This window comes from Neoarius graeffei, chromosome 5, assembly GCF_027579695.1.
Source record: "Neoarius graeffei isolate fNeoGra1 chromosome 5, fNeoGra1.pri, whole genome shotgun sequence".
Lineage (NCBI taxonomy): Eukaryota > Metazoa > Chordata > Actinopteri > Siluriformes > Ariidae > Neoarius > Neoarius graeffei.
In genome coordinates this window covers 62757046-62769167 of record NC_083573.1, presented here as the reverse complement: position 1 = coordinate 62769167, position 12122 = coordinate 62757046, and the positions used below count along the sequence as shown (strand labels likewise).

General features: G+C 42.5%; 1 protein-coding gene across 2 annotated transcripts; it reads left to right on the top strand.

Annotated features, from left to right (window-relative positions):
• The first annotated feature begins 241 nt into the window (after positions 1–241).
• Positions 242–3796, top strand: cited4b (Cbp/p300-interacting transactivator, with Glu/Asp-rich carboxy-terminal domain, 4b). 2 transcript variants are annotated; one of them, XM_060922205.1, is made up of 2 exons: positions 242–422; positions 1344–3796. In XM_060922205.1, the coding sequence occupies exon 2, from the start codon at positions 1353–1355 to the stop codon at positions 2019–2021; it is 669 nt and encodes a 222-aa protein (XP_060778188.1). In that variant the 5' UTR covers positions 242–422; positions 1344–1352; the 3' UTR covers positions 2022–3796. The 2 variants fall into 2 exon arrangements, with proteins under 2 accessions (XP_060778188.1, XP_060778187.1); XM_060922204.1 differs by having other exon boundaries at positions 1340–3796.
• Positions 3797–12122: the final 8326 nt, after the last annotated feature.

The window sequence follows — 12122 nt, the reverse complement described above, 5'->3', positions numbered from 1 at the left end:
TAACTGGTGTCATGCACACATTCCCATCAAAATAGTAATAAAAAAACACAGGAACACGGTAATATCAGTAGTGGAGTAGGCTACTGAACCAGTCGCTTTCTCATAAGAAACACATAAACACTCTTCGCACAATAACACTGAAGCGCGGCCAATGGGAACAAAGGACACCAAGAGGCCCCGCCCTTTCTCTTCAGCCTGCCTCCGAGCTGCTCACGCGCATATAATTCCCTGAGCTGACCCACTAAGCCTACTCACACTCACACACACACGCGCGCTCTCACACGCTCTCACACTTAGTGCGGCGCGGGTTATTATGAAGCTCAACCTTTTCGGAATATAAAAGCTAATCCGAAGGAGCCTGGGTACGCTTTGCTAAACCAGGGCTCGTTTGCTGTGCTACTGGGAAATTACTGTGTTTAAAGGTAAGCAGCTTTCTGATGGCTGTGAAACGGAGCTGATTCAGGACACGAGCACGAGCTCTATTGTTCACTGCTCACTTTCTTCTGTGCACACTACAGGGTTGCATGTGCGGGGCTTTTTTTTTCACGTTTACATCCCTCTATAGTGTTATTCTTCATTTAGGATCTTTCACGTGTTCATGCACATTTTAGAGAGATAAGCATTTATTTGTCTGGGACTCAGGTCAGTTCAGATCACTGTTCTCTTTTGTTGCTTCTTTCCTTTATGGGTTAAATGTACCTGCCAGTCTACTTCTGGAGATATGTACATAAGAGTGTTGTTACTGTATAAATCAGTCCGAGTGTGAGTGGTTTGGATTTGCATCACTGATATTTTGATGGGTTGTATTTGAGAGGCAGCCATGGGTAGCCAGCTGGAGAGAGAGAGAGAGAGAGAGAGAGAGAGAGACCTTGGCTATTCTGCAGCAAGAAAGGTGCTCACAGCGAGGAGCCATCTAGTAGATCTTTGCCTTACTACAGTCAAATGTCTCAAAGGATTATGTTTGGTTAACCAATGCTCTGACTGTTAAAACAGCTCAGGTTTATCCTCTGTAGACTGTTTTGTTTATAGCTTCATGATTAAGTCTTAATATGTATACACCAATGGAAACACATTGTAGTATGTGCTTAGTTAGTTTTGGGTGTTTTTTAGGTTTGCCACACATCTTTTTGATTGGTCAACTGTTGTTGACTAGCAGTTAGTGGTAGTTATCTCCTTCGGACACAAGGAAAAATGCTATGGAACTTCATGCTATGGAGCTTCATGTGTACAATTGTACACATTATGTCCGAAGGGGTTATTCCTCAAATATATTAAAATTAAAAAATCTTATTGACAAAATTCCACTTTTTTAAAATGTAACACTGTGTTCTGTTTCAAGGAAGGGAGATACCATGGCAGAGCACATGATGATGCCAATGAGCCACAGCCAAGCGAATGGCAACCTGCATGGCTACCGAATGGGCATGAATGGCCAGCAGCATACTCCCCAGCCTGGCCTACGAGCCATGCCCAATGGACAGATGATGCATTATGGGCCTCAGGGAGCCATGCAGCGGCCCAACATTGTGATGAATGGGCAGATGAATGGAGGCGCGATGGGTCATCACCAAATGCAGTCAGCCAACATGATGTACAGCAACCAGGGCCAGCAGCATCAACAGCATCATATGCACCAGCAGCATCATCAAGGGCAACAGCAGCAGTACATGCCCGGAGGCCTCAACTCCCAGCAGCTCATGGCCAGCATGCACCTGCAGAAACTGAACACCCAGTACCACGGGCACCCGCTCAGTACCATGAATGGGCACCATGTGCCAAACGGAGCTCAGTTTCGTATGGGTCCAGCTCAGCTGGCCAACGTGCAGCACATGGGCGGTCCTGCGCTGGGCCTCAACGGCATGGATGCTGACCTGATTGATGAGGAGGTTCTTACAGCGTTAGTCATGGAGCTGGGACTGGATAGAGTACAGGAGCTGCCAGAACTGTTTCTCGGACAGAACGAGTTTGATTTCCTCCCAGACTTTGTCAGCAAACAGCAGCCCAGCACAGTCAGCTGCTGAGGTATATAGAATGAGACACTGAAAGGGTGAACGATGCAGTAAAAGGTGATAATTACCCTGTTCATAGTCTTGGAGAGAACTGTCTCTGCAAAGTAGAGAACAGGCAGATGTTTCTCTGGTTCACTACTGGAAAGAGTGATGGAGCTCCAGCCAGCCAGAGCTGTATCCCTGTTGGGATGGGGTAGTAAATAATACCCCTGTCCTTCCAGACATGAATGTAACGACATTGCTGAATTATGACCTTGGTGCAATGTAAAGCGCTCTTAGTTCTCATAGCAGTTTTGCATTCACACGTAACTTGTTTCTGTTCACTCAGTACCAACATAGATTGCAAAGCTTTGCTGAGGAAGTTCTGTGCAGGATGTTGTGTTGCAGTTTTGATTGGGGGATGGGGTTTGGGCTTCGAAAATGTGTTCCTTGATGCTCTGTAGTCTTATGGTTTGGTGTTGAACTGAACTGGGAGATTCCCATTTGTAATGAACTGGTCACCAACAGTATTAACTGGATTAGTCAGCTATGTATGTGCTCCATTACATGTACCAAGCAAGCCCATATTACAGTATCTACTGTGGATTTTGCCATCATAAATGTAGAACTGCCTTAAATCAACACAGTTTTTATTTGTTTGATTGACCTTTTGAGGTTAGGAGGGGTTAAGCATTTTGGCTTTGCTACTTTTTGTTAATAAAGCTGGCCAAGTTTGATCTGTGGCCTGATTTTATGTTCTTCTCTGAATTTACTGGACTAACAGAGAGAATGCTGCTGAAATCAATAAATAGGCCACGAGTTGCCATCTTGCATCCTTTTTTGTTTTCGAGGCTTTAACAGTGATCTTGTCTAGGCATGATTTTAAGAGTGATGCATCTCCAAAAACGTAGGCACAAGCCATATTTTTCTGTCTTCTTCTTCTGCTTCTACTTGACACTAAATGGTAGCCACTAGTGTGCACTGATCCTCTTGCATGCTAGTCATATTTTACAGATCTAAAACCTTGTTCGTTCTGCCCACTTATCTGTTCTATTGATCAAACGTGATCCATTAGGTGTATTTGCTGACTTCATGACCCATATCCAAGCACATTACCACATAATGTATGTTGTTGTTTTGTTTTTGTTTTTTTTTATGTTTGAACAAATGGTGTATGTGTGTTTTGTTTGTTTGGTGGGGGTGGGGTGATCAGCGAGAACAGTCCAGGTTAATCTGTGCTTACCTTGACTATGCAGGCTCTTCATGCCTGCAGATTTTGCATCTGAGAACAGAGAGCATTGGCTCCATTTATGGCCACGTTCTGCTCGACCTTCTGGAGGGGGTTGCGATGGCAAGCCGTTAACGCTCCTTTTGTCATTTCTTGCTTTTCAAAGGGGGAGGGAACAGCAGGGCAGAGGTTATGTAGATGCCAATAATGGACATGCTTCTTTAAGGAGAAAATGCAGGCAAGCTGAAGATGGTTTAATTGAAAACTTTCAGTTTCTGGATCTAGCACCCTAGAGCTTGTTTATTCTGCCCAGGTCAGCCAATTTGTGTTGTGCTTGAGGGGTGAACTGTAATGCTGTCACACTGTAAATTTATAGTAGTCTTACAATATATATAATTGACTTTTCCTGGCTTGACATTTTATTCCTTGGGATGGCAATTGGAAGCTAAGCTGACCCTCGCTCATGGCTGCCTCAATATCAGGGTGGATATAACTGGTCCTTTGCCTTTTCTCTTGCTTTTGTCTGAAGAAAATGTATTTATTTTAAGCAATAATAAACTATTTTATTTATGGAACAATTCTCCATGGCTAATGTGTGGTTATTATTCTGTCAGTTTTAATGATGTATGTTAATTGATTTCTAGTCAAAGCATCGAAACTCAAGGTGTGAGGTTTACAGATTAAGATCCTGAGTTTCTTCGACTCTTTTGATTTGAATGGTAGGGGGGGTTTTTTTGCACAAAGCTGCATCACCAATTTCTGCACCTCTGGGGAATTCAGCAACCATTCTTGCCTCTTGTGCAATTTGAAACTTGCAGACAAGAATTAGGAGAAGTCGGGGCTGGGCTATGTAACGGCTCTTGCCTTTCTGTTCCAAGTTGACCAAGAATCTAAAATGACTGCTTCCCACCCAAACCACAAATTCTCTAGGAGATAGGAAACTGGTACGACTATTTATTTGTTACACGTTTCGTTTGTCTTGGCCGAGTGTAATTCTTGATCATTTGTCCCTGAAATAGTTTTGTTTTCACTTTTGCACGTCAGTTTTCGACATCAGAGCCAGACTAGATATAGACTGTGTGCAGGGTGTGACAGCAGATATTTACAGTTAACTGGTGACTGTTTTTCTCTTTCTCCTGCCTCTCTTGGGCCACCCACAACAACCGCTATACACACTTCCTGTGAGTGCTTACAATGTTTTCAGTCTAAATCAACAATCTAAAACCCACCATAGTGAAACACTGAGGTCTCGACAGAGCTACAGAAAAAAAAAAGTGCAGTCACAAATGACAAAGTTTAGAAGGTCCTGTGTTGGTCATGGTCTGGGGATTTCTCTGCGGGGTTTACCCTGGAGTTTTACACAATCCCAGATAGCGGACCCCTGAAGTGGCTGTCTGGTTTTACAGGCAGTCTCACAGGGCTTGGTTTCCAGGCAGCAAACAGTATATCTCATCTGAGTCACCCGGTGTCCTTATCCACCTACTCTTCTCAAGAAGTCAAATCAGACATGGACTACTGTTCTGTAAATTAAAATACCAACACACAACCGTTTACAGAGACTCCATCAAGTTGCATCTCTGAGTAGAAAGAACTATGAAAAAAAACCCGATCGTAATAGCACGGCTGCTGATCTTACTGGCATAATTATTGGATGATCAAAGCACTGCTGTTGACATCAGCTGGATGTTTTCCGCTGATTGAGCCTGATGTGAGCATCAGTAGCACAAGCCTCTGCAATCAATAAATGAGCAAATCATTTAGATATAATTTCCTGTGGAACCGACTTGTCTGTCTTTGGATTTTAATAATAATAATAATAATAATAATAATATATTTTATTTGTAGAGCGCTTTTCATGATACTCAAAGATGCTTAACAAGCATAAAAGAATCAGTAAAAGAATCATAATCATAAGAAAAAATTTTTTCCCAAGTTTATCAGTTTCTTCAGATTTAGAAAAGTCTTGTTTTTTCCTCAATCATTTTTAGTCCTAAAACCCTGATTTGTATATAAATACATATATATTGACATTTCTAGATTTTATCTCCTCAGTGTCGTCAGTTGACATCAACTGATCCAGGGGATATGAGGATAAGCTGTAACACTGCTCTCTTGATTAATAACTTCATGAAAATCAATGATTCTGTAATACCACTTAATTTTCTTCTTTTATTTTTGTATATGTTAATTATAATGATTATTGTACTCAGTTTTTTACATAGCCATTCACAATGTTTTGCTGGCACTCTTTGCAAGTCTACATGTTTATATATATCTCATCTCATCTCATCTCATTATCTGTAGCCGCTTTATCCTGTTCTACAGGGTCGCAGGCAAGCTGGAGCCTATCCCAGCTGACTACGGGCGAAAGGCGGGGTACACCCTGGACAAGTCGCCAGGTCATCACAGGGCTGACACATAGACACAGACAACCATTCACACTCACATTCACACCTACGGTCAATTTAGAGCCACCAGTTAACCTAACCTGCATGTCTTTGGACTGTGGGGGAAACCGGAGCACCCGGAGGAAACCCACGCGGACACGGGGAGAACATGCAAACTCCACACAGAAAGGCCCTCGCCGGCCACGGGGCTCGAACCCGGACCTTCTTGCTGTGAGGCGACAGCGCTAACCACTACACCACCATGCCGCCCGTTTATTTTTATATATATATATATATATATATATATATATATATATGTGTGTGTGTATGATATTACACGGTTGCACGAAGATATGAAGTTTATCTTTGAATGGTGAACATATTCACGAGTGATTGAAGCGAACAAGTGAAAATATTTTCAACACGAGCAGATAAACTTCATTTCTTCACGCAACCGTGTAATGTTCTTTATATTATATGGACACATCCACAAAAAATATGCAAGTTAAACAAAAGAATTTTAACTTTGAACCAGTTCACCATTTTGACAACACGCGTCTAGTCAGTGGGAACACACTGGGAGTGACGTCATCGGAGTGAAATATCGGAATTATTATACAGACAGGACACTTTTTTGATGGAATAAAAACGTGTTCTATTCCCTTCGAACGGGTTTCATTCATTTGGTTTGATAGCATGCAATATTGTTAGCATATCGCTTATCCTACATGTATTACATCACTCTACCCAATGGAGAATGAGTGTTGAATATGGTTTATGATATTGCATGGTTGTTAAGACAACATGATGTCACACGTCAGAGATGTAAAACTTCCGCACTAGCGATTGACTGTGACAATTTGTAAACAAACATGGCCGCCAGGTTTGCTTTGTTAAATGCGGAAGGTTTTGAGAGAATTCTGAAAGAGAAAGAAACGTTGAACACCTGAAAAGAATGTCTATGTAGTATTATAATAATAATAATAATAATAATAATAATAATAATAATAATAATGGTGGGCGGCACGGTGGTGTAGTGGTTAGCGCTGTCGCCTCACAGCAAGAAGGTCTGGGTTCGAGCCCCGTGGCCGGCAAGGGCCTTTCTGTGCGGAGTTTGCATGTTCTCCCCGTGTCCGCGTGGGTTTCCTCCGGGTGCTCCGGTTTCCCCCACAGTCCAAAGACATGCAGGTTAGGTTAACTGGTGACTCTAAATTGACCGTAGGTGTGAATGTGAGTGTGAATGGTTGTCTGTGTGTCAGCCCTGTGATGACCTGGCGACTTGTCCAGGGTGTACCCCGCCTTTCGCCCGTAGTCAGCTGGGATAGGCTCCAGCTTGCCTGCGACCCTGTAGAACAGGATAAAGCGGCTAGAGATAATGAGATGAGATGAGACTCAGATCTGCGATGTATTTGGTGGATGCGAGTATTTCAACACGAGAAGACAAACTTTATATCTTCAAGCCAACATGTGATGTTCTTTTTATTATATAGACACATTCACAAACAAAAAGAACCCAAATTTATCAAAACAATTCATCAATTTCCTCACAAGTGACATATAGAGATTTTGGTTCTCAATGTCCCGGATGTAGCCCGTATGAAAAATGCGAGTGGCGTGTTTCCCAGTAAAACACTCATGTCCATATAATATATAGTGTATATTGTGTATCGTGAAAATACATGAATGTGCTATTTTTGCCACATCATCCACACCAAAAGGTCATTATTGTTTTCACTGTTTACTTCAAATGTCAGTATCTAAAAATCACAATGCGAAACAAGTTTTGAGAACAAGTAGTGCAGCTGAAGAGCTTGACGCTCCCATCAGAAAAAGTGTCTACTGTGATATTACATGTTTAGGCATGAATTAGCTACATGTATGAACATGTTCTTCATTTTCTCTGAGAGAATGTGCTCAGCACTGGCAGCGCACTGGGATTTCTTTGCCCCCTTTTATCATTCATGTGTAGAGCTGAGAAAGATCCAGACTTCCTAATCTTTTTGTGCATCACTGGTTATATGGATCACTGACACTCATCGTGTACAAATCCTGTTGAAGAAACATATTACAAAAAAAAAAAAACCTTCTTATAAAACTTCCATCATGTTCCAGAAAGTCTTCTTAAGTGATAAGCCACATAATCAATACAAATAAAGCGAAGCCTATAACGAGCTTTTCAGTGTAATTGTTGATGTTTCCATGTCGTCTATGTGTGGAGAATAGTGCATATGGCAGCAAGAAATGCACAGATTGGTACAGGGGCTAAAATTCACGCCTTCACACATCCGTCCCTGTGCAGTGGCCTGAATTTTAGCCCTCCTATGATGTGTGCATTTTTTAAATTTTTTTTATTTTTTAATCCTGCGTGCCTTTCATGTTAAGGGCAATGTGTAAATTATTCATTTTCCTGTGTGAAGTGCAGACCTCTGCCTGGCCAGTTAGAACAGGTTGAGACAGGAGTGGCACTGTTTGTTGTTGCTTTTGTGTGTGTGTGTGTGTGTGTGTGTGTGTGTGTGTGTGTGTGTGTGTGTGTGTGTGTGTGTCACCCTACTGTGTCTCCATGGAACTGGCTTTAAACTCCAATATGGCCTCATTTGACTGGCACGATCATGGTTAAAGAGCGTGAGCTCCTCAACTATTACAAGCCACCTTTATTTTATTTATTTATTTTTACGGTTAGGAAAAAGCAGGTCGGCAGATTTTATACACACAACCCAAATGTGTTCTGAGTACTCTGGCCAAATTACAAATGTGGTCCAGATTGAGCAGGTTTATATCTCACTTGCTGGAGATTCCTATCACACTGAAATGATGTGCTACATCATCAAAAAAAAAAGTCAAAGTCCTTCCCACGCCCAGTACATGGTATTCCTAGGCAGTCTCCCACTCAAGTACTAACCAGGCTCAACACTGATATGGCGCATCGGGCGGCACCGATCTCCGTAGCCCTCGGCCTCTCGCCTATTACATAGCTAGGGTTACAGTGGGGGGCTAGTCCTCTGGTAACCACAAGAGTTTGACTCCCCACTCACATCTGTATTGCAGCGTGCCTAGCCAGATGGTAGTAGGTACCATTTTTATGATGGTCTTCGGTATGACCCGACCGTGAATAGAACTCACGATCTCCCGATCGAGAGGCGGACACGCTACCACTAGGCCACTAGCCGGTTGCTACATCATCAGCATTTCCAGAACCTCTTGACACATTTGTCTGATGTTAGCAGGGGCATTTTATGTGCAAAATGAAGATGTGAGATGTTATGAAAGCAGAATTGCCCCAACGTGATGAAAATCTGGACATGAATATGTTGGTTTGAGTTTGAAACTGGACCTGGCTGGACTTCAGTTAGTTCAAACTGAAAAATGGACATCTGATATACAGGGTGTCCCAAAAAAATGTACTCACATTTTGACTCCTCATAACTCATTGGATTTTTCATTTCTTTTCAGATCAAATTAACCCTAATAAGGGCAGAAGTACGACTAAGTTTTGAAGAAAGAAAATTTATCATAAAGTGCTTCTGGAAGCACGAAAACATCACGGAAGTGCAAAGACAGTTTAGAAGACATTTTCACAAAGATCCACCAATGCGACACACCATTGCTCGCATCCGAGATCAGTTTGAGTCAGATGGAACTCTGCATGACGTCCATAAGGAGCGTTCAGGAAGACTACGGTCATCAATCTTGTTTCTAAGTCAATAAACAATGCATTCATTGTAATTTAAAGAGTGAGTATGCTTTTTGGGACACCCTATAGACAATAAGGTATCACTGCACTAATCAAAGCACTGCTCCAAGTCTATCCTAAACATCCATCCATCGTCTATACCACTTATCCGTCAGGGTCGTAGGGGAGGCTGGAGCCAATCACAGCTGACATTGGGCGAGAGGCGTGGTACACCCTGGAGAGGTTGCCAATCTATCACAGGGCTAACACAGACACAAACAAGAATAACCATTTGACTTAAACCACGTCTTTGGACTGTGCGAGGAAACCGGAGCATCCGGAGGAAACCCACACAGGCACGAGTAGAAGACGCAAACTCCTTACAGAAAGGAACAATCTGCTTTTTATGACTTCCAATTCTGGGGCGGCACGGTGGTGTAGTGGTTAGCACTGTCACCTCACAGCAAGAAGGTCCTGGGTTTGAGCCTAGCGGCCGACGAGCACCTTTCTGTGTGGAGTTTGCATGTTCTCCCCGTGTCCGTATGGGTTTCCTCCGGGTGCTCCAGTTTCCCCCACAGTCCAAAGACATGCAGGTTAGGTTAACTGGTGGCTCTTAATTGATCGTAGGTGTGAATCAGCCCTGTGATGACCTGGCGACTTGTCCAGGGTGTACCCCGCCTCTCACCCATAGTCAGCTGGGATAGGCTCCAGCTTGCCTGCGACCCTGTAGAACAGGATAAAGTGGCTACAGATAATGGAGGGATGGATGGATGGACTTCCAATTCCTTTTGATTATTCTCCACATTCTGTCCTGGCTCAGACAGGATTCACTTCTGTTCTTCTACTAATCACATTTGACAGCTGTGTTGGCAGTACAATACACAGCCTTGTATCTCAGTTTCTGATGCAGGGATACTGTGGTACATTTCTGGTCAGAGGGGTCTCGCAGCATGTCCAGGACTTAATAACGAATCATGTGACACTCAAGCATGTGAGTTCCTCTGCTATAGAGCAGACATACAGTACAGTCTGTGGGTTACACAGGAAACTCAACTCTCAGTTGTTTCACCCATCTTGTTGTGAGGATGTAGTGAGATTTACAGTATTTTGTTTCTCTCTTATCCAGCATCTGACGGGCTGCTCACATGCATATCGTCAACGCCAACTACACAGTTCTCATGAACAGTTTGTCAGAATAAGATATTATCTAGAAATGCATTTACACTGATGTTGTAATCGGGTCATTAGTTCCGTATTTTCATGAATGCCTACAGTTAAACAATGTACAAATTATTTATGCATCAGCCTACTAGTAACATGCCTATTTATTAATGTCTTTATGGCAGGCTTGTTACTTCAATAGGGAAGGTATATGTGCTGATATCACATTACATAACATTAAATAAAATCCCATAGCAATAGGATTTTGTTTTAGTCTGCCACCAGAATAATATATATATATTGTCTGCAGGTTGGACATTTAGAATATTGAATAAGAACAATTGTATTAATTTAAAGTTAAGCCAGTAAGCTGAATTTTAAAAAGGTAAAAGTAGATGCACAGGCAGTAATACATGCATACGCCATGGTTAGAATTAAATGTAGTGAATGATCAAGTGAATTCTGAAAAATAGAATAACGTAACTACAGGAAATAAATATGAATTTAAACCAGAGGCGATTCTAGAGTCTGTTGTGGCCCCAAGCAAAAATTTCCAGGGGGCTCTTCTGACCAGTGTTCATCACCAATATGTTATAAATAATCTGACACCAACGAAAAACGTATGAAACCAAAGTTTTTTTAAATTCCAAATGTGAAAATACAATGGTAAAGAACAATAAAAACAATAAAAAACAAAATAAATAAGCCCTCAGGCCCCGACTCTCGAGGGGCCCCTGGGCCCCAAGCAGTTGACTGCCTTGCCTGTTCACAAGCTGCGCGTCTGATTTAAACCTAAATACTTTATGGATATGTTAGGGAGTGCATCAAATAATCTCAAATGCTGCACGGTGGTGCAGTGGTTAGCACTGTCGCCTCATAGCAAGAAGGTTCTGGGTTCAAGCCTAGCAGCCAATGGGGGCCTTTCTGTGTGGAGTCTGCATGTTCTCCCCGTGTCTGTGTGGGTTTCCTCCAGGTGCTCCAGTTTCCCCAACAGTTCAAAGGCATGTGGTTAGGTTAAGGCTGAGGTGCTCGAGTGAGGGATCTAACCCTCAACTGCTCCCCAGGTGCTGCAACGCAGCTGCCCACTGCTCTGCATGTGTGTTCACTGCTTCAGATGGGTTAAGTGCAGAGAGGAATTTCACAAGTGTACACGTGATGAATAGAGTTACTATTATTTTAAATAATATATTGAATAGTACAAGACCAGCATCTTTAGGGCATCTCTGAAAATGTAGGAATATTTATAATAATAAAAAACAAAAAACATAATTTGTTAAATGAATAAAAAGTTTTGCAATTCATGTAGCAATGTATAGAGTTTGCAAGGGGCAAATATTGAGTTTCGGGAGGGTTCTTTGGGCTGCCTTAGGCCAAGTTTACATTAGACCGTATCTGTCTCGTTTTCTTCGCGGATGCACTGTCCGTTTACATTAAAACGCCTAGAAACGCCGGGAAACGGGAATCCGCCAGGGTCCACGTATTCAATCCAGATCGTGTCTGGTCCGGTGCTGTGTAAACATTGAGAATACGCGGATACGCTGTGCTGAGCTCTAGCTGGCGTCGTCATTGGACAACGTCACTGTGACATCCACCTTCCTGATTCGCTGGCGTTGGTCATGTGACGCGACTGCTGAAAAACGGCGCGGACTTCCGCCTTGTATCACCTTTCATTAAAGAATATAAAAGTA

Coding starts and splice junctions, on each gene's coding strand:
- cited4b (XM_060922205.1), top strand. CDS start 1,353: ATGGCAGAGCACATGATGATGCCAATGAGCCACAGCCAAGCGAATGGC.